Here is a 22314-nt window from a genome sequence, read left to right as displayed (position 1 = left end):
CACAACATAAAACAGCTCATTTCATTGATTTAATCATCAAGCTCTATTAATTAATTTGTTAGTTGTCGACTATTAAATTAATCACCAGCTAATTTGATCGTCAATGAATCAGTCTGTGTAATTTTCTAAGACAAAAAAGTCAAAACTCTGATTCCAGCTTCTTAAATGTGAATATTTTCTCATTTCTTAACTCCCCTATGACAAAACAAGACTGTTGTGGACAAAACAAGACATATGACGATGCCATATTAGACTTTGAGAAACACAGATTGATATTTTTACCATTTTTTGACATTTTATAGACCAAAAGAACGTATCAGTTAATCGAGAGAATAATCAGCAGATTAATCGATAGACAACGTGGCGAAATTAGCTCTCTAGCGCCCCCATTTTGTTTTATGGGGTCAATAATGGAGGGGTCCCCTCAGATTATGTGTGGTCATATGCCTACAAACCCTTGAGATGTTATACACCTTTATGTGATGAGCCACGCCCTCCGCAATATTCATTGCCTTATAGAAGCTCAGTTTTAGTAAGTTTTCCAACTTTTGCCAAGAGGGAACTTTAGATATTGGTCCCTAGATTATGTTCACCAAGTTTCATGCAGATCGGTCAAACTTCCTAGGAAGAGATCGATTTTAAGTGTTTTTCAAAAAATTCAAAATGGCGGAAAATCTATATAACCTGAAGGTATGGGTTCTTGAGGCAAATTTGTTCCTCATTAGGAGAGGCATCTCTGTGCAAAGTTTCACGTCTCTACGACATACGGGGCATGAGATATGCCCATTCAAAGTTTGCAATTTCAATCGGTTGCTGTAGCGCCCCCCTTTGGCCAATTGATGTAATATTGCTTCATTCGCATCCTCCCATGACCCTCTACCACTGTGCCAAATTTCACATGGATTGACCAAGTCAGTGAGGAGAAAAACATGGAACAGACACACAGACACACACACAGACAGTTTTCATCATTATAAAGTAAGATAAGATACAAAAATAACTGAGCTCAATATAACATCAATATGAGATCTTCCTAAATTCAGCTGCTGATAAATACTGCAGCCCTCATTTAGTCTCAGCCCGATTTTAATTTATGATCTTAAAATGCTCTTTTTCCTCTCGCTGTAGATATATTTATTTGTCTGAAATAATCAGCTCTTGAGGTAAGAGTAAGATGCAAAATAAAACGTGATATGCTTATAAATGACCCTGCATAATATTAGAAATTTTATCTGTTTTTATACCTACAAACCTCTGAGAAGCCAATAAGCATGCAGAATAACTCGTGCTGATTTATTCTTTTGCTCCTAAGGGGGGTTTTGGGAGAAACACATCTGAATTTAGTATCTCCAAACAGGAAGCTGATTTATTTCTGATGACACAGAGATAAGACTATTGTGAGCAGCAAAATTTTCCTCTGGGCAATTCCTCGAGAATTTATAACAAACTTGATTTTTTTCTTATTACTTCTTGCACCATTTTTCCACAGTTTGCAAACACATAATTCAACCAGATGTGATGTGTGTGCAAACTTTCATGAGTTTTTGAGTATGTGAAGCCCCTCAAAATGTGGGAAATGTCGGATCATTGGGGAAAATAATTAATAATAATTCCTTCATTTTCAAGAGGGGCCCTAATTATGGTCTCTGAACTGTCCGGAGATACTGTTTTCTTTTTTCCAAGTCTTTTTTTGGGGGGTTTCAAAGTAGAAAAAATCAAAAGTCAAAAATCAAAAATACTCTAAAGGGTGGTTGTCATACATGTATAGAAAAAGTTAAATGTGATATTTACAGACAAAATGTATTCTTCTATTTAAAACAATTTTAAAAAGGAACATAAATAAATCATTAAAAAAAGGGTGGACTAGGAGGATTCAGAAGGATGTCAGATTGACCATGTTTTGGGTCATTTAAACGAGGCCTGCTAGGGGAAAGACTGAGTGCATCTTTATTAAAGTGGTCTATAACGGGTTGCCAGATCTGGTAGAATTTGTTTTCACACCCTCTTAATGAGAGTTTAATTTTCTCCTAATGCAGGTGGTGCATCACATCCTTCGCGAGGGCAGAATGGGCAGGAGCCTGTGTTTGCTTCCAATTTACATGCTAGTGGGGACACAAATAATATCATGTTATGTTGGGAGCTGGTTAACAAGAAGACCAAAACCTTGAATACCAAAGAGTGCAGTCAGTGAATCAGGATCCACAGGTCGACCTAGGATGTCTTATAGCGACTGAAAGATATTTTGCCAGTATGTTGTGACTCTTGGGCAGTGCCAGGATACATTTTACAGAGCCGATGTTTTGATAAGTGAAGTCTGTAGAGTAATTTGAATCGCAAAAGTCCATGTCTAGCCCAAACTGAGAAAGAATGTACCAGTAATTGGGCTTTTGTCCACGACTCTTCCAAAATAGCAACCCTTAAATAATTTTCCCAGGCTGCTTTGAAACAATCTAGGGAGGCAATCTAAACATGAAAGTGCATTATAAATAACCAGGGATTTACTAAATTATGAACCTCTTTAATCTTCTCTTGAACAATAGTGACCATGGCTTGTATAAACAAATACATACACATACTGTGTGTCTATGTTGAGCTCAGGATCTGTGGGCTGATGAACTGATGCGTCAGATGTGGGCCTGAATGTTAATTTCACTTCAGAGCTCACTTCAAAGAGCATGACAAGCATCTAAACAGCTGTAGGCTGAAAACAGGTGAAGGATCTGATGGTCAGTATAGGGCTGCTTTGTCTCTGTGTTTACTGAGTGTTCATTAGCATTCCAAACGCAGCCACTCAGACACACACACACACACATACATATACTCACACATACTCATCCATTCATGCTCTTAAGTTTACTGTAAACCCAATGACATTGTGATTTTTTGCGCGTGAAAAACGAGTAAACAAATTACTACACTCTGTCCTGACTTGTCTGGTTGAATTTATGGAAGCTGGCGGCGTCCGCCCACACGGAGCTGCTGTGTTGAAAACTGTGCAAACGATACAAAGATGCTTTGGCCAGCTTCCCAGATGCCATCTCCCTTTTGATTAAATCTGAACGCTGTCATCTTCCACAGGAGTTCTCTGACGAGGATGCGGAGGAAGACATCGATGCCCTGATGTCGGCTCACAGCAAGACTGCAGGCCGACGCCTCAGCAACGCACAGTCAACGGTAACAGCCATGTTGAAGCCAGTGCAAACACAAAAATATCAAAAGCAGATTCCGGGAAGTCCTGTATGTTCACACAGGACAAACATATACGTGTGCATATATACACACACACACATACTCACCATCACCTGACGTGTGAGTCAGGTTTCTGTGTTCTGTTGTTGACTGTGTAAACATTGTGTGAGCTCTGCAGGCAGCTTGTGTCGTGAACACCTTCCACTGCTGCTGCACACTTAGGAGGCCTGCTGCATTTACATAAATTAACTTCACTTGTAGTATGATAATGAGAAGGATGACATCGTGCGTGTCGGAAGTAACTGTTGCAGGATCATATTTGAAGGTAGGTTAACATAGTTTTTATCGTATTATAGGGTAGATTCACTCAGTGGTTCCCAACCCTTTTGTTTAAAGGCCCAGACACAACAAACTGACATCAAAGAACTCGTATTGACAAAAGCCAACTGTGGCATGGCCTCACTTCGCCTGTGTCTCAGCCAAAAAGCACATGAACACACAATAAAGACTACAGCTGACCAACTAGCACGTACGCTCTGCGCCTACGTGAGAGGAAATAACTCTCCATACCAGCAGATGACAGTGGTCTGTATTTGTTATTCAAAAAAAGGAAACCAGAAGACCATCATGACACTAGTTAGCCAGTTAGCACAATTACAACACAATCTGATTTTGAAAGAACAAATAATATTTAGAGAGTGCTAGTGACAAATAATACAACCGCTAACTGTCTCTGCTAAAGAGCTCAAAGGCTAAAAAATCTTACCTTATGTAACAAGTTTGTTTTGGTCTCACGCCCTCTGTTTGTTTACTTACCTCACTTTCGTTTTTCTTCTCGTGCACTGAGTTGAACTGCCGGTCAGAGTGTTTTCATTCACTGATGGTCTCCCCCATCTCTGACACCAATTCAAACACTAGGGCAACAGACGCTTGCCGACAGCCCAACATTGACAGGTGGCCGACCATTGGCTTGGTGTGTCAGGGCCTTATGACGAACCCCTGCAACCCTGTCAGATGAACTCAAATACACCTTCATCAACACCAGCCGTCAGGTTCCAAATGTGTTCATAGACTGGATATTATAAAACAATATTCACAGGGGTTTTTTTTGTTTTTTTTTACAATATTTTACAAAATTGTTTAAAGTGTTTTTTGGGTTTTCTCCGGGTACTCCAGCTTCCTCCCACAGTCCAAAGACATGCAGGTTAATTGGTGACTCTAAATTGTCCGTAGATGTGAGTGTAAACATGAATGGTTGTCTGTCTCTATGTGTCAGTCCTGTGATAGTCTGGTGACCTGTCCAGGGTGTACCCTACCTTTTGCCCAATGTCAGCTGGGATAGGCTCCAGCACCCCTGCGACCCCCAACAGGATAAGCGGTTATTTAACTAAACTAGATGTGCCATCACTTTGAGCTAACTATTTCAACTAGCTATAGCTATTAGGGAATTGTACAACTTCTATTATTATGATTTAAACATAAGGGCTATTCAAGGGTTCGTACTGGGAAGCTGAAGCACCAAAAAAAATTATCCACTGATTTACAGACTTCTCCTTCACACTGTAAGTCTATGAAAAAAAAGTGTATTTGTAATTGTTGTAATTCCGCTATTTGGCCACTTTGTCAAATCAGCTTCATGTTGCTGTTCCTATGGGCTCGTCTCAAACATGCCCTGTATTGGATAAGCATTTGTGGTTGGCCTGAAGTGGGACAGATCAGCTGGAAACCTATTTGAATGGGACAGGGACCAGATGCATTTGCCAGAGCAAATAAAACACACACTCACAGATTCATCTGGTTCTCAGGCTGAGTAAAAAATAGTGATGAGCGAGTACACCAGTATCTGTGTCCGTATCTGTACTCGGAATGGGCGGAGTTTAAAACAGAAGTGGATGTAATTTAAAAAGAAATTGAGTGGGACCTAACCTGGTGTTGATATTATAAACCTGAAGTTGATACGGGTTGTTCAGAAGTTGCTATATTTATTAATTACAGAACTATCTCTCTTTAATCACGAGAGTAAGAGACTAAACACAGCTACCCAAATGGGGACTTTGCTTCATCATAAGTACAAATATTGACACATTTTAATCAGGTGACACTTGCATTTGTTCAAAGTATGTTATCGATACCGGAAACTTAATCCGAGTATTCGTCTCAACTCTTGTGAAAACACTTCTTAGCAACACCCGTTCACAGACATACTGATGCTACACCATCAAAGCTCATCTCTGCACGCCATAATCTGTTTACATTTGTCCGTCACTCAGCGCAGTGTTACATGTTCAGTTGCTCTGATTGGTTTAATACAATTGCGTCCAGATGCATCTTGGTCTATGGCCTTGCTCAGGACCCCTTGGAAATCCAAAATGAAGTGAGAGGTTCCAAACTAATTTGCTTCTGTGATTTGGTCTGGCGATGTCAGACCCGTGGTTTGCAGCTAGTTTTATGTGCCCGAGTTTTCTGTGTCTCTGTGTGTCAGCGTTGTTGTGTATTATTATCAGACATATTAAATTGGTACCCTTTTTACTTGACTTGATTCCCCATGTTTACACTTGGGCTTTGAGTTGACTCGGTCACACGTTATTGTCTCATGACTGACTATAAAGTACTTAGTCTAGCAGAAAATCCAGTTATTTAAATAGCCTAAATAATTGGCTTATTTCCTGACTCATGGGACGTTCATTGTGCTGTGTATGTGTTTGAAATGTGAGAACTGCATAGGTAAACAGGCGAGACAGACATCCTGCCTGCCTGACATTTATCGTGTCGTCTCATAAATGACTAACAGCCGTCACTGAGCCGCTGTTTTCAGCGTGAATGGAAGTGGAAGGAGGTGATGAGAGACATTATGCAGATAGCTGAGTCTGCCTTTGAATCAGGCTCTAATATACTCAGCCTGCTGCTATGATTCACCTCATGGAGGGCTCGGGACAGATAATGAAACCAAAACAGAGGCAGTATTAGAGCTGTTTATTTAATAGTGCTGTTTACATCACCAGCTAGACAGGAGAACTTTTATTTTTATTCTGTCTGTTCAGTTTTACTAATGAATCATGATGAGCAACACGTGTACACAGCTGTTGTCAGTTTATTAGGTACACCTTTAGCTTAAAATACAAGTTCTGCAATGAATCCTGTGTTTATGGTGGTTTTAATGTTCAGTATTTGTTGAAGCTGTTTCAGAAAGATTTAAATCAATAGTCTACTTTTACAAATATAAATGGGGCAGACAGAATAATGAGAATGTTATTAGTTTTGTAGATTTTTGGTCATAAAACAAGCTGTGGACAAATTGATAAGTCGATCAACAGAGGGCTAGGAGAGGCAATTTTATTTATCTAGCACATTTTGGCAACAAGGCAATTCAAACATCACAAGCAAAGAGACAAAGTGCAAAAGGAACACATTGTAAAAGGACCTTCAAATAAAAATGCCATTGAAGACCTATAGAACAGAAAATTCAAACAAGCTAAAATATACCAAGACAGGTACAAACTACAAGAATAAGTGTTACAATGCAGTGTGAGAAATGAATAGAAATTTGATTTACTGAAAGGCAGCGGCAAACAGAAAAGTCCTCAGCTTTGATTTAAAGAACAGAGAGTTGTAGCAGACATGCTGTTTTCTGGGAGTTTGTTCCAGAAATATGGAGCATAAAAACTAGACGCTGATTCTTCATGTTTAGTTTTGAGTCTGGGGACACAGCAGACCTGTCCCTGAAGACCTGAGAGGTCTGAATGGTTCATAGTGTAGAAGAAAGTCAGAGATGCATTTGGGCCCTAAACCACAAAAAATAATTTGACACTATTTTGTGATTCAAATAATCTTTTAAGTAATTTTTTAACGTGAAAAAAAAAAACTAAATAGCTTTGGATTTTTAGAATGTTGGTCAAATAAAACTTACTATTTGAATACTTCACCTTGGGCTCTGTAAAAATTACACAGCCCATGTTTCACTGTTTTCTGACATTTTTTTTCTCATACAGAATCTTTATTGATTAAACACCAATACACAAAGACATGCACATACACACATCCAGTATGTGAGGATATAAATCCACAAACACGTGTCACAAGGACACTAAAGAAGAGAAGGACACCAAAATAAAATCTCGGTACAACCTCTGAGTATTTAACACACGTAATCACCCCCACCTCCAACTCCAAAAGTATGAATTTAAAGATAATAAAATAAAATAAAATAAATAAAACAAAGTAAAATAAAATAAAATAAAATAAAAAATAAATAAATCAGACAGGAAATAAATAAAAATGAGAGGGGGAAAAGAAAATCATAAATCACAGGTTGAGGATCGTGGTAGTCTAATACAATAAACTTCAGTTTAGGTATATGTTATACTGATGTACAAATGTTGACAACAATTAACAAGAAAAAAAATGCAAGGCAATGGGGAAAGTTTTTCATGACCAGAGGGCATCACGTGAAGGACCACGAAAATTGGCTTCAATGCCCGGCTTCAAAATGGGAGTCGACAAACCAATGGGTGACTTTACGGTGGCTACGCCAATTATTTTTATACAGTCATTCCTCAGAACTACAAATATAAACCTGCAGGGGGCGCTAGATGAAAAGTCGGAGGATCACCAAAGTCAACATAATGTATATTTTCAAAAACAGCATGTATGTCTGTAAAACATTAACAACAATCCATCCAGTAGTTGTTTAGATATCTCAGTCTGTATCATCACTTAAGCTACGACGATAACGTCTCTATAAATTATTCAGAAAACACTCTAAATATTATGTGATGATATATTTTCATAATAAACATTGCGGAATAACTGCATGTCTTCCTCATTCTGACTGTTGCCCTGTTTGTTTGTGTGTCCAGTATGTTGGTTCCAGATGAGTTGTAATCTCTGCAGTTTCATCTGATAATCACCATGGTAACAGTGTGTAATGTGGTTTCTGGCTGCGCTGCTGTAGACAGGGTTTCTGCAGCTCGTCCTCGGGGGGCCTGAGGGTCTGTGCTCGGGGTCTGCCGATCACTAACACATCAAAGCGCTCAGATCTCTCTTCTTCTTCTCCTCTTTTTCCTTCCTTCCCCTCTTTCCTTCCCTACTTCCTGCCTTCCCGTTGATCTCTCTATCTCATAAATGAATCTGCTGCTAGTCCTCCACTCCTGGCTCAGAGAGACGGTGGGGGTACCTCAATGTCCCTGACTCGGATGCTGAGACTGTAAGTCTCCTCTCTCCATGTTTGTGCATGCGTTTATCTCCACCTATACATTATGTAACTGCAAAAATGCAGCACAAATATGACATACAACTGAATACACCAGTATATTCAGTGTGTGTTTGTGTTTGTTAATGTGGTGGTGGCTCCATCTATTTCCATTAAAGTCTAAGCTCCTCACATTAAACTTTTAGTCATTAATCACGCCGGCTCCCAGCAGGATGTAAGTGAGGTAGACTTTCCAGTAGAAGAAGCACAGCGTGGCTCAACTCTGGCTTTCTTTCCAGACAGACAGCATTATTATCAGTGGATTAGACCAGTTAAATCCTGTCCAGAGCTACAACGGTCACGTGTGCCAGACGAAATTACCTGCTGTGGTTGTAATGATTTGGAGTCTTTTGTTCATGAAATGAGTTTTGCAGGTACTCGAGGTATACGAGGAGGCAGAATGTGCTCTTCAAGCTTTTTAATTTGGCAATCTATGAAGCTCAGGAGGCGCAGCCACATGGGTCAATACACAGTTCCACAGTTAATGTGACGTTAACTTTATGGATGGTAAATTATAAGACCACATGATTGGCGGTTTTCACTCCTCTTACAAACACTGACATTTTGACTTTTTCCTCTGAGTATTTGATCATTTTTTGTTCCTTTTATCTCATCTACCTGCCCGCTTTGACCGAGATTTTTATTTTTACATTACCTGCAATCAGACTTTAAGTAGTCAGTCATTTTTCAAACATGATTTTTTTAGTTTCAGCTTCTCAATTGTGAGGATTTGCTGCCTTTCTTTGTCTTATGTGAGAGTACGTACAGATATACTCACAAGCCACTTTATTAGGTACACCTGTTCAACTGCTCATTAATGCAAACAGCTAATCAGCCAATCATGTGGCAGCACCTCAGTGCTTTTAGGCTTGTAGACATGGTCAAGACAACCTGCTGAAGTTCACCCGGTACTAGCAAGGTGTACCTAATAAAGAGGCCAGTATATATATAAGTTTCCTGCATTCTGGTGAATTTTCCTGCACCAATTTGTGCCCATTCTCCATCACTTCATTGTGTAACTGTCTTTGATTTTGTCAAAATCAAAGTCTTCTCCTCCTTTCATGTTTTTTAGTGATGCAGACAAATGCTATATTCTACATATTGAGGGGACGTGTCCCCTGCGTCCCCCATGAAATCCACACCTGTGTCATTAAACAATGATCATGATCATTAGTTGCGATCCTACTTGCAGTTTTTGTTTCGCAATCTAACCAAAACAATGGTGATAATGACATGAATAACTGCAGCCTATTTTGAAATCCACAACCTCTCCATTGTCCGCCTCCCACCTTCCCACTCACAGAAACAAGCGGGTTCAACCAAACATGTCAAAGTGACTTATTCTGAGAGAAACTCTAAAAGCATTAAATCCCACAGTGAAATCAGTGTCAGTAAAGTGCTTCCACCTCATCCTCTCACTTGTTAATTCATAAAAGAAATACTGTAGCCAAGTTGTCTGCTCTATTACACGTCCTTTTTAACATGCAGCCACCTTTTCAAACTCTGTCGATCATTCCTGAAAAGGAGTAATTTCATCCTGTAATTATTGCGTCCTAGATCCAGTAACAATGGAGAGGATTTTTGGACATAATACAAACTGCAAACTAGTGGCATGCACCACAGAACAATCTAAAATTATTTGATTTTGGTCACATTTTTTTACTTTTTTAAAAACCTGTATTTATCCAGGCGAGTGTCATTAAGAACTGTGCTGTCTAAATACTATATTTTTGGGCAGAGTGCTGCTGGGATGATGTTTTTCTGCAGGCTGAAAGTTTGTGTCACTCTAGTTCCCTCGTCAAAAAGCCAATGGCGTTTTAATGCAGATAATGAGCTCTGTGGCAAACAAATGTTTATGATAGTTACGTTTTCTTCAGCAAGATAATCCTCACAAACACCATTATGGTCACATGACTTCAGCATCACCAACACAACAAAGCTGTAAAGCTACGTTCGGCATGATGACATTCTATAGTCTCATTTAGCCACTTGTTGCAACCGTCTTATTAAGACAAGTGAAAGCTCAAAATTCACAAGTGGGGTATTTGCTAACATATTTTATTTCGTAGAAAGAAACGTGAACATTTCAAAAAACCCATTGACTTCCAGATGAGGGAAGTGGAGGTGCAAAAATGCTAACTGATTTCTGCCTTTAGGACTCATTTCTGCATCACTCTTCCTGCACACCCTCATCTTCCTGATGTGTCTGAAGTCTAAGGTCTACAGTTTACGACCATCTGCAGCTCAGTCTCATATCAAAATATGTCATGGCTACATTCCTCCACAAAGACATAGATAGTGACTCTATATAATGTCTAGTGCAGCTGAGACTTAATGCCAAAACTATATTAAATATTGCATATTCTACTGACAATCAATTGAATGAAGAAACTTGGCAGTCACACGACATAGTACGTAGGCATCTCACAAGTTAAGAGCCTTTATTGTGGACCTGACTAGCTGTTACACATCTTGATGTGAGACTGGGTTGCCATGCTTAACCTTACCTCTCACATTACCATGATATTGCCACAGATTCAAGTTAATAAAGGGCCGCAGCTGTTTTATTTCTCCCATATTTCATCAGCGCTTTGTAACACTTCACATCTTGTTTTCTTTGTCATCCCTCATCTGTCTTTTATGTGTTGTACCTCATGTGCTCCTCTCTGTTTTCTTTCCTCACCTATTCAACTCTCTTTTCATCCTTTGACCTTCCTCCCCTTCGCACATCTCCACCCCCTCTAATCTCCGGTCTTTGCCCAACAGAGTAGTATAAACAGCATGATGAGCATGTACAGTGAGACCGGTGACTATGGCAACGCCCGGGTGAGCGGCGAGATCCTGCTGAACATCAGCTACAGCTACAAAACCGGTGCTCTCAACGTTCTGGTGAAAGAGTGTCACAACCTGGCGACAGGAGATGAGAGGAGGCAGCGTACGGACAGGTAAGAGCGCAAACACACGCAGATAATACGAGTTTATCTGCTGTATTGGCTCAGTGTGTGTGACCATGGAATACGCCAACATGTTTGGAAATACTTGCTGTTTGAATTAAGGCCTTTACACACAAGGCATTTTTGTCAGTGTGATGAATTCACACATCAATATATCTTTATGCCTCCGTGCCAGCGACAGCCTTGGCCAGAGGCTTTAGTCCATCCATCCGTCTGTCCATTCAGCCACCGTCCCAAGATATCTCACGAAGGCCTTCGAGGGAATTTCTTCAAATTTGGCACCAACGTCCACTTGAACTTGACGATGAACTGGTTATATTTAGAAAAAGTCACTGTGACCCAACAAAACATGTTTTTGGCCATAACTCAAAAATTCATATGCTAATTACGACAAAGTTTCATACCCATGTCTAATAGAATAAAATAATGAAGTGATGACAGTTTATGCCCAAAAGGTCAAAGGTCAGCTTTACTTTGACATCATAATGTTGTGCAAAAACACTTCTCTGACCACAGAGTGCTCCAGGAATTAATCCTAAAACCCAGAAATGACTTAGTATTTTTGTGCTCCTGATTCAAAGAGGTTGATTTCACACAAAACACATTTTCTAAAACATCAGAATATTCCTTTAATTCAATTTTAATTCTCAGTGTTCTGTGTTATCTTTAATAGGTAATATTTATTTGTTTCAGTACATGTTACTGTCAAAAGTTCACTGTTCCATTCACTTGTTCAGTATCTACCGTAATAAATCAGAGGCAGCTGATATTTCGTGTTGTTGTGTCCATCTTCTTCCATTGATCGACCAAGCTGAGTCACTGTGTCTTTTCATTGCAGTTATGTGAAGACGTACCTTCTGCCAGATACGTCACGACAGAGCAAGAGAAAGACGAGCATCAAGGCCAACACCATTAACCCTGTTTTCAATGAGAATCTGAGGGTCAGTGGCTGAAAAACTCAATAACCCTGCAGAAGTTCCTGAACGCAAAACTTTAAAATCATTACGCTCACGTTGTTTCCTGTGTGACGCAGTACGTGATCAGCCACTCGCAGCTGGAGACTCGAACCCTGCAGGTCTCCGTGTGGCACCACGACCGGTTCGGGCACAACAGCTTCCTGGGAGAGGTGGAGCTGACCTTTGACTCCTGGGAGTTTGATTCCCAGATAGAGGACTGGTACGCGCTGCAGCCCAGGGTAGGAACTGAAATCAGCACCACACATGATGCATTCTTTTTTATACAAACACACACACAAAGATAAGAAGTGTTTGAGAGGATTGTGAACGATGTTTGTGTAGGTGGAGAGCAACATAGACACCACAATGCAGTATAAAGGAGAGCTGACTGTGGTGCTGAAGTACATACCTGCAGAGAAGAACCTCACGCTGCCTCTGGACCAAGTGCAAGGTACAGTCATAACTGCCACGACCATTATATATTACATTATATATAATGCTCTAACTGCTCGGATATTTGCCTTAACAGATCAGCAGAAACTAAGCATGACATTTTGGTATACTTGGAAACTTTCGGATCTCTGCTACAATTTAAAATAAAGTTTGTGGGTTAGACCGACCTCTGCCTGCACAGCGTGAGTTTGTAATAATGAGTGACCCACCAGTGGAAGGTGGCTTGTTAACAGACTTAAATATTTCTTTCCAACGCAGAGTTTAGCACTTCCTTCCCCCATCTGACCTAAAAATGTTTTGGCACAATTCAATGTTAGAATTCCAGAGAATTTTGCTCCCCATCTCTAATTAGTGTTGACTGCGGTCAAGATGCAGAAGTAGATGATATGGTCCGAATCCTTGCCTCTGTGCACCGTCTCCTGCTTGTTATCAAATCTGAAATACTGCTAGTTCAGTTTAAGATCCTTCTGCACGGTCCACCACCTCATGGATCCACTTTTCTCTACAGCTGCGATTTATTTTTCTTATGTACTAATTGTTTTAAAAGCCCTTTAAGTTGTAACAAGTGGCTTAGGTAATTGTCAGGTTGTTAAAAATCCTTTTTCTGCTTAAATAATTTGACCACTTAAGGCCTTTGCACGCTGAGTCAGTTTTTTTGGGATGCCTTTTTTTAAATCCTTCACTCAAAAAACAGTTGTCACACACAGAAATCTTGCCACTGACAAAATGAAAAGACACATTTCCTCCTTTGCCTCTCTCCACTGGATTTACCTATCTGGCTGTCATCACTCCCTCCCTGTCTTTCATTTGGCGCCGCAGCTGCATGAACTGGCAGAGCTGTCCTCCACATTCTGTGTGCGGTCCACATCCTCCTCCTCCTCATCATAATCATCCACCTGATTATTATTATCTGATCGATTCTGTGCACCTGGTTCCTCTGTTTTGTCGCGGCTGTGTCCTGCTGCCATATGGCCTCCTGTCCCACAGCGCATCCAATTCAAAATCCTTCTCCTCACTTATAAAGCCCTCCATAACCAGGCCCCCTCCTACCTCCGTGGCCACACTCCTTCCCACAGCCTCCGCACCTCTGATGCCTGCCTCCTGACTCCACCACTCAGGACAGAGCCTCCTTCATAGCCTTACTTACGGAGAACATACACATAGTTTTTGTCTGTATGTATTTATGTATGAGTTCATTTTATTTCTTACTCATTCAGTTGTTGTGACACCTGAATGTAGATTATTCTTTCTTTGTTAAAACAACAACGACAAGCTGTGCACACTTATTTTCATGAGTCCATGTCCAGAGTGTACGAGCTTGGCTTGCGTACACACAAGGTGCACATGTGCGTCTGTGATGCAGACATACACGTTTTCCTCGTTATGCAACTTTACTACAAACTTGTTTTGTCTCTCAAGTGTTGTGTAAGCTGAAACCTTTCAAAATGAGGATGATATACTCTTTGTGTCTGTCCGCGTCTCTCCCGCCTCAGTGAAGAAAGGGTTCCTAAAAGGCAAGAAGACGAGCAACTTCACTCTACCTAAGGGGGGCATGGTTGAGCTGCTGGTCAAAGGAGCCAAAAATCTAACTGCTGTCAAGTCCGGAGGCACCTCTGATCCTTTTGTGAAAGGGTGAGTTGCTCCCTTCAAGAGTGGGTTGAACTTGAATGGGGGCAGTGTTAAAGAACAGGGGCAGTGTCATATTTATAAAATTAGAATTAAATAAAAGCCATGATTCTTGGCAATAATAAACTCTACATCATAAAGTTATTTAGTGTAATGAACTAATGCAAAATAAACAACTGTAAATATTCTATAAATATGAGTAACATCAAAAAATAGCTGATACTTGTAACTCTAAAAATAGGCAAGACCACCAAAGTTAAACAGACTTTGTGGTCATTCTGTGTGTCTTTGTGGTTGTTTTGTTTATATTTGTCGTTGTTTTTTGTATCTTTGTGGTTGTTTGTGTATCATTGTGGTCGTTTCTTGTCTCTTTGTAGTTGGTTTGTGTCTCTGTGTTTTTTTAGTATCTCTTTGTGGTCATTTTGTTTATATTTGTGGTCATTTTGTGTCTCTTCATGGTCGTTTTGTTTACCTTTGTGGCTGTTTGGGGCTCTATGTGTTAATTTTGTGTCTCTTTGTGGTTGTTTGTGTATTGTGGTAATTTATTGTCTCTTTGTAGTTGGTTTGTGTCTCTTCGTGGTCATTTTGTGTCTCTTTGTGTTTGTTTGGGGCTCTTTGTAGTTGTTTTGTGTATCTTTGTGGTTGTTTTGTGTTTCTTTGTGGTTGTTTTGTTTATCTTTGTGGTTGTTTGGGGCTCTTTGTGTTTGTTTTGTGTCACTTTGTGGTTGTTTGGGGCTCTTTGTGTTTGTTTTGTGTCTCTTTGTGTTTGTTTTGTGTCTCTTTGTGGTTGTTTGTGTATTGTTGTGGTCATTTCTTGTCTCTTTGCAGTTGGTTTGTGTCTCTTTGTGGTAGTTTTGTGTCTCAGTGGTTGTTTGTGTCTCTTTGTGTTTGTATTTTACTTTTTTGTGGTTGTTTGTGTATCTTTGTGATTGTTTTGTGTCTGTAATTTTGTATCTTTTGTAGTCATGTTGCTTCTCTTTATGGATGTATTGTATGTCTTTGTTTTGTCTGTGTTTTATTTCTGTTTGTAGTCTTCTGACTGACTTTTAAAATGGAAATATTAACATTTTGTACAGACTCTGTACCTCTACTTCAGGGCCTGTAACTTGTAGACATGTTCAGTAATCAATCCATGATACCAACAAACCAACAAGACTTTACCACCCCTAGTAACCTTTCTGGCTTTCTCCCTTTTTACAGTAGATGTGATTTTGAAAAGCGCAGCCCATCATAAAGTTGTATCTTCCCCTCAGATACCTCCTCCCTGACAGTAACAAGTCAACAAAGCACAAGACGGTGGTGGAGCGACGCACCGTGAACCCACAGTGGAACCACACCTTCACCTACTGCGGCCTGCAGCCAGGAGACCTCAACAACGTCTGCCTAGAGCTCACCGTGTGGGACAAAGAAGCCCTGGCCAGCAACGTCTTCCTGGGAGGGGTCAGGCTCGGAGCTGGCACAGGTGTGTGAAAGGAAAAGAAAAGTATCTGGTTAGACTTTGTCAGTAGACATTATAAGGTCAAAGTCTTGCACAGAATTTCAAATAAGATGGTTAAAACCTCTGAAAGGCTGCACAGTTCTCCACGGGCTGGAGAGCTTCACTGGAGCTTTACTGGAGGCTCATGCTGTTTATCTACAGCAGTCATTTTTGCTGGAATGCTTACTTCATAAAAACAAGCTTTTATCCAAGTTCAAAGAAAAAAGGCTTGAAAATATCTTGTAAAAACCCAAATGAAGGACATGTCTGCACAACAAAGAGAAGTCCAGAGTCAGGAGTGACACATCTGGAAGCCAAAGATCTTTAGTTGCACAGTCGAGAGCTGGTATTCAGCCTTGGGCTATTGAGGTTGGCAGATTGAAAAATGAACAAAGGGAAAACAGATTGTGTGAGCTGTGTGATTTGGGAGAAGTGGCCCATTTTCTTTTGTATTGTACACACTACGATAATTTAAAGAAAGAGTGTGTCAGATTTAGGGGGATTTAGTGGCATATAGTGGTGAGGACTGCAGATTGTAACCAGGTGAAACTTCTGGTTAGGATTCCTCCAGTGTTCATTGTTCAGGAGGTTTTCACCAGGAGCTGAATCGGTCTCTTCTTCTCCAAAACAAACAACCAGGTGATTAAAACCTGCGGAAACACTGAATTCTGGCGTAGAGATGATTGAAAATTTAAAGACATATTCTGGATCTGTGTCTTGTCTGTGCCAGCACAACATGAAAACTTCATTCATTCATCCATTGTTATAAAGTTACCTACAGATATCATTTCATCTACTTTCCAAAGCGTGAGTGCTGAGAGACTGTTACTGTCCTCGGGGCGCTCTGGTAGTTCCAACAAAGTAAAACAAATGTTTGTCTCTTTTCCCCCGAAGGCACAAGCTACGGGAACGAGGTAGACTGGATGGACTCATACGGGGAGGAACAGCGGCTGTGGCAACGCATGATTGAAAACCCAGAAGTCCCTCAGGAGTGCACTCTGATGCTGCGATCCAGCATGCGCAAGTACAACACATGAGCTGAATCACAGCACAGGCAAGAGAGGACAAAAGAGAATAAAGAGAGGGAGGAGGAGAGGTGATGTGAAGGCGAGGTGAGGAGAGAGCTGGTGAAGTGGAACGGTCAAGAAATAAACAAAGGGTCCTGGACTGGAACGCTCATACAGGAATAGAGACTGTCCCTCTCTCCCTACTTCTTTCCCCCCTGAGATGCCCTGTTCAGCCAGTCATGCCTTACACACTCATCCACATGTGCCCCCCCTCGTGCCCTCCAAAGCATCTAGTCTTGACTAAGCACTGCTGTTTACTGCTGTATATGAAAAACATGTGTTGTGTGTAACTTACTGTACCTAGCCGAATAAGCACACAGTGTGAATCCTGACGTGCCCGTCCTCGTCTCTGTGATTCATGAACCAGAGTCATATCTGTAAGGCGTTAGATGAGGCACTGATCAATAACGTAGAGACCTAGACATTCCCTTTATAAGTAACCAAGCTGCATCCTGGTCTAAAGCACACGATGATGCTGAGATTCATCCCCTGGAAACAGTTTTGTACAGAGGTGGAAAGTGACCAGTACTACTGTCTCATTCAAGCAGTAGGCTTTAGTAGCAACGGTAGCACTTTTGAAGACTTGTTTATCTCCGCTGCTCTCAAAGTAGTAACCATCTTTATTTACACGTTTTAGATCACTTCATGAGGGAAAATATCGCAGCAAAATGGAGTATCCTCCTGCAGGCTGCTCTGTTATTCTGCCTGGGGCAACAGTATAATTACTGATTTTAGAATTTACCCAAAAAACTAGGAGTGCAACTGTGTTGGTCATTTGATTAAAAATTTATGAAATGCCAGAATATTTGAGAAAAATAGCTATAAAAATTTCCAAAGCCGTAGGCAACTTCAGGTTTTGAAAGCTTGTGTTGACTGCTTGATATAACAATCTAAAACTCAAAGATACATACACTGAAACAAAATCCTCTCAACACTTAAAAGGCCCAGACACACGGAACCAACATCAAAGAACTAGTAGCATTGAAGGCCGAGTGTTGCGTCACCTCACATCACCTGTGTCTCCACCAAAAACTTGAGCTGAACACAAACAAAGACTACAGCCAATGGCCAACTGGCACGTACACTCTGCGCCTGCATGAGAGGAAATAACTCTCCATACCAGCAGGTGGCGGCAGTCTGTATTCGTCGTTCAAAAAGGAAAACTGGAATACAGACAGGACAGATTTAGGATGCTAGTTAGCCAGTTAGCACAAAGGAACAAATTATATTTATTGTGCACTAGTGAACAATATCAATAGTGAACTGTTTCTGCTAAAGAACTCAATAGCTTAAGAATAATCCCACTAATTATAACAAGTTTGTTTTGATCTCATGACTTTAGCCATTTGTTTACTTTCCTCACTTCCATTTGTCTTCTCACTGAGCTGAACTGTTAATAGGATTGCTTTCATTCACACCGTCTCCGATGTCGATTCAACATGCTGAATCAGCTGAAAAAAAGCCAACAAGGGCCGAGTAGGGCCAAGAGTGCTGGACACACCCAAAAATCTAAGACACCGACACTGACCGATGGCAGACCGTTTGCTTAGAGGGTCAGGCGCTGTCAGACGTTTGGTGGGTCCACCACTTTGGTCCAGACTGAAATATCTCAACAACTATTTGAGGGATTGTCATGACATTTACAAACATTCATGGCTCCCAGAGGATGAATCCCGATGACTTTAGCGAACATGTGTTTTACTCTAGCACTGTAGGTTTTGAGCGAAACATCTCAACAACTGTTGGATGGATTGGCATGAAATTTGGTGCAAACTTTCACGGTTCCTCTAGAGTGATTGGTGATTTGCTGATGTCTCTTTAGCGTTATCATCAGGTCAAAATTTTTATACAGGAAATTGGTTTATGACCAAATACCAGCAAAACTAATGACAGTTTGTGTTTAATGCTAACTGGGAAATACAATCATGCTATCAGGCTAAACCAGTGGTTCTTAACTGGTGGTCCATTCTGAATGGACCGCAAGTGACTCATGAATGTGTCAAGTCTGTATAAAACACACTTTATTTTGAAGTACAGAGAGAATTTCTGACACAGAGGTTTATTTATGAGTGAGTGACTAACAGACAGAGAAAGTAAACCAGCTCAATGGCATGGCCAAACGCAGGTATGGCGTTGAATAAATTAAACTGTGAACCATGAACTAATGACTAAGGAGAAATCTGGATCCCGTGACTGGACCAGATGGGAACTACTGGGGTAAACTAACGTGGTGAACACAGTGAGCATCATACTCATCATCAGACTCAGTCTCTTTGCTTCATAAATGACAACCAGTTAACTGAAAGCAAAATCGTTGGCACGTTATTTTCTTTCAATTGATCGATCAACTCTCAGCATTTTAAAAGAAAGTACAAGTTCTTGAAGAATGTACTTACAGTAAAAAGTAGCCTACTTGTGACAGGTGTAGATTTCACGGGGGATATGGGTACTTCCCTCCAATATTTAGAGCATAACCTCCCACCACAATAAAAAATAGCAGGACTTTATGAAATTAAAGACATTTACACCATAAATCGATGCAGACAAGGCACAAATTCGTGCATAAAAATTCACCAGAATGCAGGAAATTAAGTGTTTGACACTTAAATTATCGGGGGAAGGACCCTTAAACCTCCCCCCAGTGTTCAAAAGAAGCTTACGCCCTTGCTTGTAGTTAGTTACTTTCCACCTCTGGCTTTCAGATTTTAAAAAAAATGTAGAGAGATGACACAGTTTAGATTAGCTTCGATGTAAATTAACACTGTATCAGTGTGATAATAGAAACTGCATGGTATTAGATAAAACAGAGGTAGAAGAACAAAAGATGGTTATATAAAGCACTGATATTTACATCATTTTACACATTTTACAAGTGTGATTTTAAGTGCAGGAACCCTGAGACAGAGGCTGTGTGTTACAGAGTGAGTCAGCACTGAGGCGAGCTGCCTTCATCTCAGGGGGAGCCTAATAATGAGTCAGTCGCAGTCACCTTGTCGCTGTCGCCCCGGGCTCGGCCATCCACCCTCCTGTGATGAATCACGAAATTCACAAAAACGATTCTCAACCTAAACCCTGTGCGACCATTTCTCATGTGGAATGCCAATTTTGTCGCGCTTGTCCTTGGCAGCACCTCCGCTCTGAACTCCCAGGGCACAACAGTTTCACACTGCACAATTATAGTAATAATACATGGTGTTCACTGTACTACATACTTTAGATGAGAGGCTCGTGCAATACCTGATTACTGAAGAAACTCTTTGATGTACAGCATGCACTATCTCTGTTGTGTCTGGTTTCCAAGCGTCAAACTCACTGTATTCAAACCTATTTTGTCCCAAACGTGTTACAGGAATATTTTGAAATAAACGCATCTTTCCATAGACTGACGGCTTGTCTTTTTTTGGTGGAGAATATTATGTATATGCCTGATTAATTGTTGTCTATGTGTTTCTGACGACCAAAAAAATACAGTCTCCAAAGAGTCTGGAAAGTATACTCTTACTTCTTGTTATGTAAGATATAAAAATCTAGAAGACTTTCACCCAGGGAAAGGCTATATATTGATTTCAATAACCATTTTTACCTTTATTTTATTATAATTTATTTTCTGCGAGTGTTTTAAAGAGTTTGTTTTGGGGGAGTACTTTCTGAATGACACTCGTTATCTTCCACCTGTTGTCCTAATTATCCAAACAGTTCACACCTGTGACTGAATGCATAAAAGGTCGGGCTCAGTTTTTGTCTCCTGGTTTGTGCCCTTGCTGAAGACCTGCCAAGGTTGGGTTTTTGTTTGATGAACATGTGACCAAACCTTTTATCACAAGTCCCCATGACATCCTGCTTTTCTACACACATGTACCTTAAATTTGCTTTTTTCATGTTTGAATATTTTATTGTTTTTTCTTCACCAGTGTTTGTCAAATGCATCCCAAGATTTACTTGTTAAACACTCAACAGCACTTTGGACCAAGAGCAAATATCTGCCAGTGAAACAAGTTTGTCTCTCTATCCAGTTGCTCTCTCCTTATCCTGACTGGCTTTTGTCTCCAAAAAAACCTTACATGCAGAAAAGCAGAACTCAAAGCTTTAAAACTGGAGTCCACAAACCAACGGGTGACGTCCCAGTGGCTATGTCCATTATTTTTATACAGTCTAAGGCCATCATCAATGCAGATGAGATGATTTTTATTGGCAGGGGGCCAAGTTAAAAGCTCAGCCACTTATTCCACACCAACTGAATTTGAGATTTTAATGACCACAAATGAAGACTTCGAACACTTCTTCCTCAAAAAAAAAAAAAAAAAAAAATCTAATACAGCAGCTGCAGCTAAACAGCGTGAGGTGTGATGGGAAAAGACTGCAGAGCGTGTTAATAGGTAATGTGAAGTGATGTTAAGTAATTTGATGCGTTAATGCGTGTCTAATATACAGAAAAATATAGACACATTTTTATGTCTTAACAGTGCTCATATATTTTGATATAATTTGCTATATCTTCTTACGGAGATGCAATCTGATGAGGCCCAAACGCACTTGGCAGTAACACAAAATCAAACCCAAAAAATACTGTATGGACTGGAAAGAAATGTTGCTTATACTTGCAATATTAGGCTGAGGTTAATCGAATTGCTGACTGTAAAGTGACTTCTGATTCACGTAATCTCCTTTATTCAGATGGAGCTATGATGGGATGTGAGTCCCATAAATGCAGCCTATTACATCTTTAAATATATTAAATGTATTCATAAATCATCGCATAATGTATCCACGTAGATTCATTTCTTATTAAAACTGACAACCCAGAGTCCTGCATGGGTCCAGTTTTCAAGATCCGCCCCGACCCGACCCGGCGACGTACAAACCCGCACCCGAACCGCAAACCCGCGCATCAGGCCAATTAGTACCGCAACCCGGTCCGACCCGTTGAAACACGACCCGCAGCCCGACCCGTAACCCGGATTTAAAGTAATCATTTTGGGTCATATTGGCTGAATATTGAACAGCATATCGCCACAGTTAAGGTGCCAGTGAGTAAACAACTACCTAAATGAATCAGCTCTCACAATAAAATCCTGACTTCAGTTTAGAGCTTAGATCGGGCCCAAAAAATCCAGCCCGACCCGGCCCGAGCCCGTGCACGTTATGTTCGGACCGGCCCGTCCCGTCCAATTAACTGTAATTATGGGCCAGAGCCCGATTTAAACCCGACATTTTTCAATAAGTTGGCTGTTATAATTAAGAGTATTAAACCACAAGTCTTGTTATTTGAATGACAGAAACATAGGATCTTAATGAATGGCGCAACACGGAAGCATGATTAGGCTATGTAGGCCTGATAAAACAG

General features: G+C 40.5%; 1 protein-coding gene across 4 annotated transcripts in view; it reads left to right on the top strand.

Moving 5' to 3' along the window:
- Positions 1 to 20343, top strand: part of sytl5 (synaptotagmin-like 5) — a 60664-nt gene extending 40321 nt beyond the window's left edge. For 3 of the 4 annotated variants that reach the window (XM_050049126.1, XM_050049125.1, XM_050049127.1), the window contains 9 exons: positions 3079 to 3174; positions 8327 to 8392; positions 11204 to 11382; positions 12230 to 12332; positions 12425 to 12586; positions 12690 to 12798; positions 14294 to 14432; positions 15680 to 15888; positions 16798 to 20343. In XM_050049126.1, the coding sequence (XP_049905083.1) occupies positions 3079 to 3174; positions 8327 to 8392; positions 11204 to 11382; positions 12230 to 12332; positions 12425 to 12586; positions 12690 to 12798; positions 14294 to 14432; positions 15680 to 15888; positions 16798 to 16940 (1206 nt within the window). In that variant the 3' untranslated portion in view covers positions 16941 to 20343. The remainder of the gene's footprint in view (positions 1 to 3078; positions 3175 to 8326; positions 8393 to 11203; positions 11383 to 12229; positions 12333 to 12424; positions 12587 to 12689; positions 12799 to 14293; positions 14433 to 15679; positions 15889 to 16797) is intronic. The other variant, XM_050049128.1, reaches the window with a different exon arrangement.
- Positions 20344 to 22314: the final 1971 nt, after the last annotated feature.

Source organism: Epinephelus moara, chromosome 7 (assembly GCF_006386435.1).
Source record: "Epinephelus moara isolate mb chromosome 7, YSFRI_EMoa_1.0, whole genome shotgun sequence".
In the NCBI taxonomy this organism is placed as follows: Eukaryota; Metazoa; Chordata; class Actinopteri; order Perciformes; family Serranidae; genus Epinephelus; species Epinephelus moara.
This window is presented reverse-complemented; position numbering and strand designations above follow the sequence as displayed.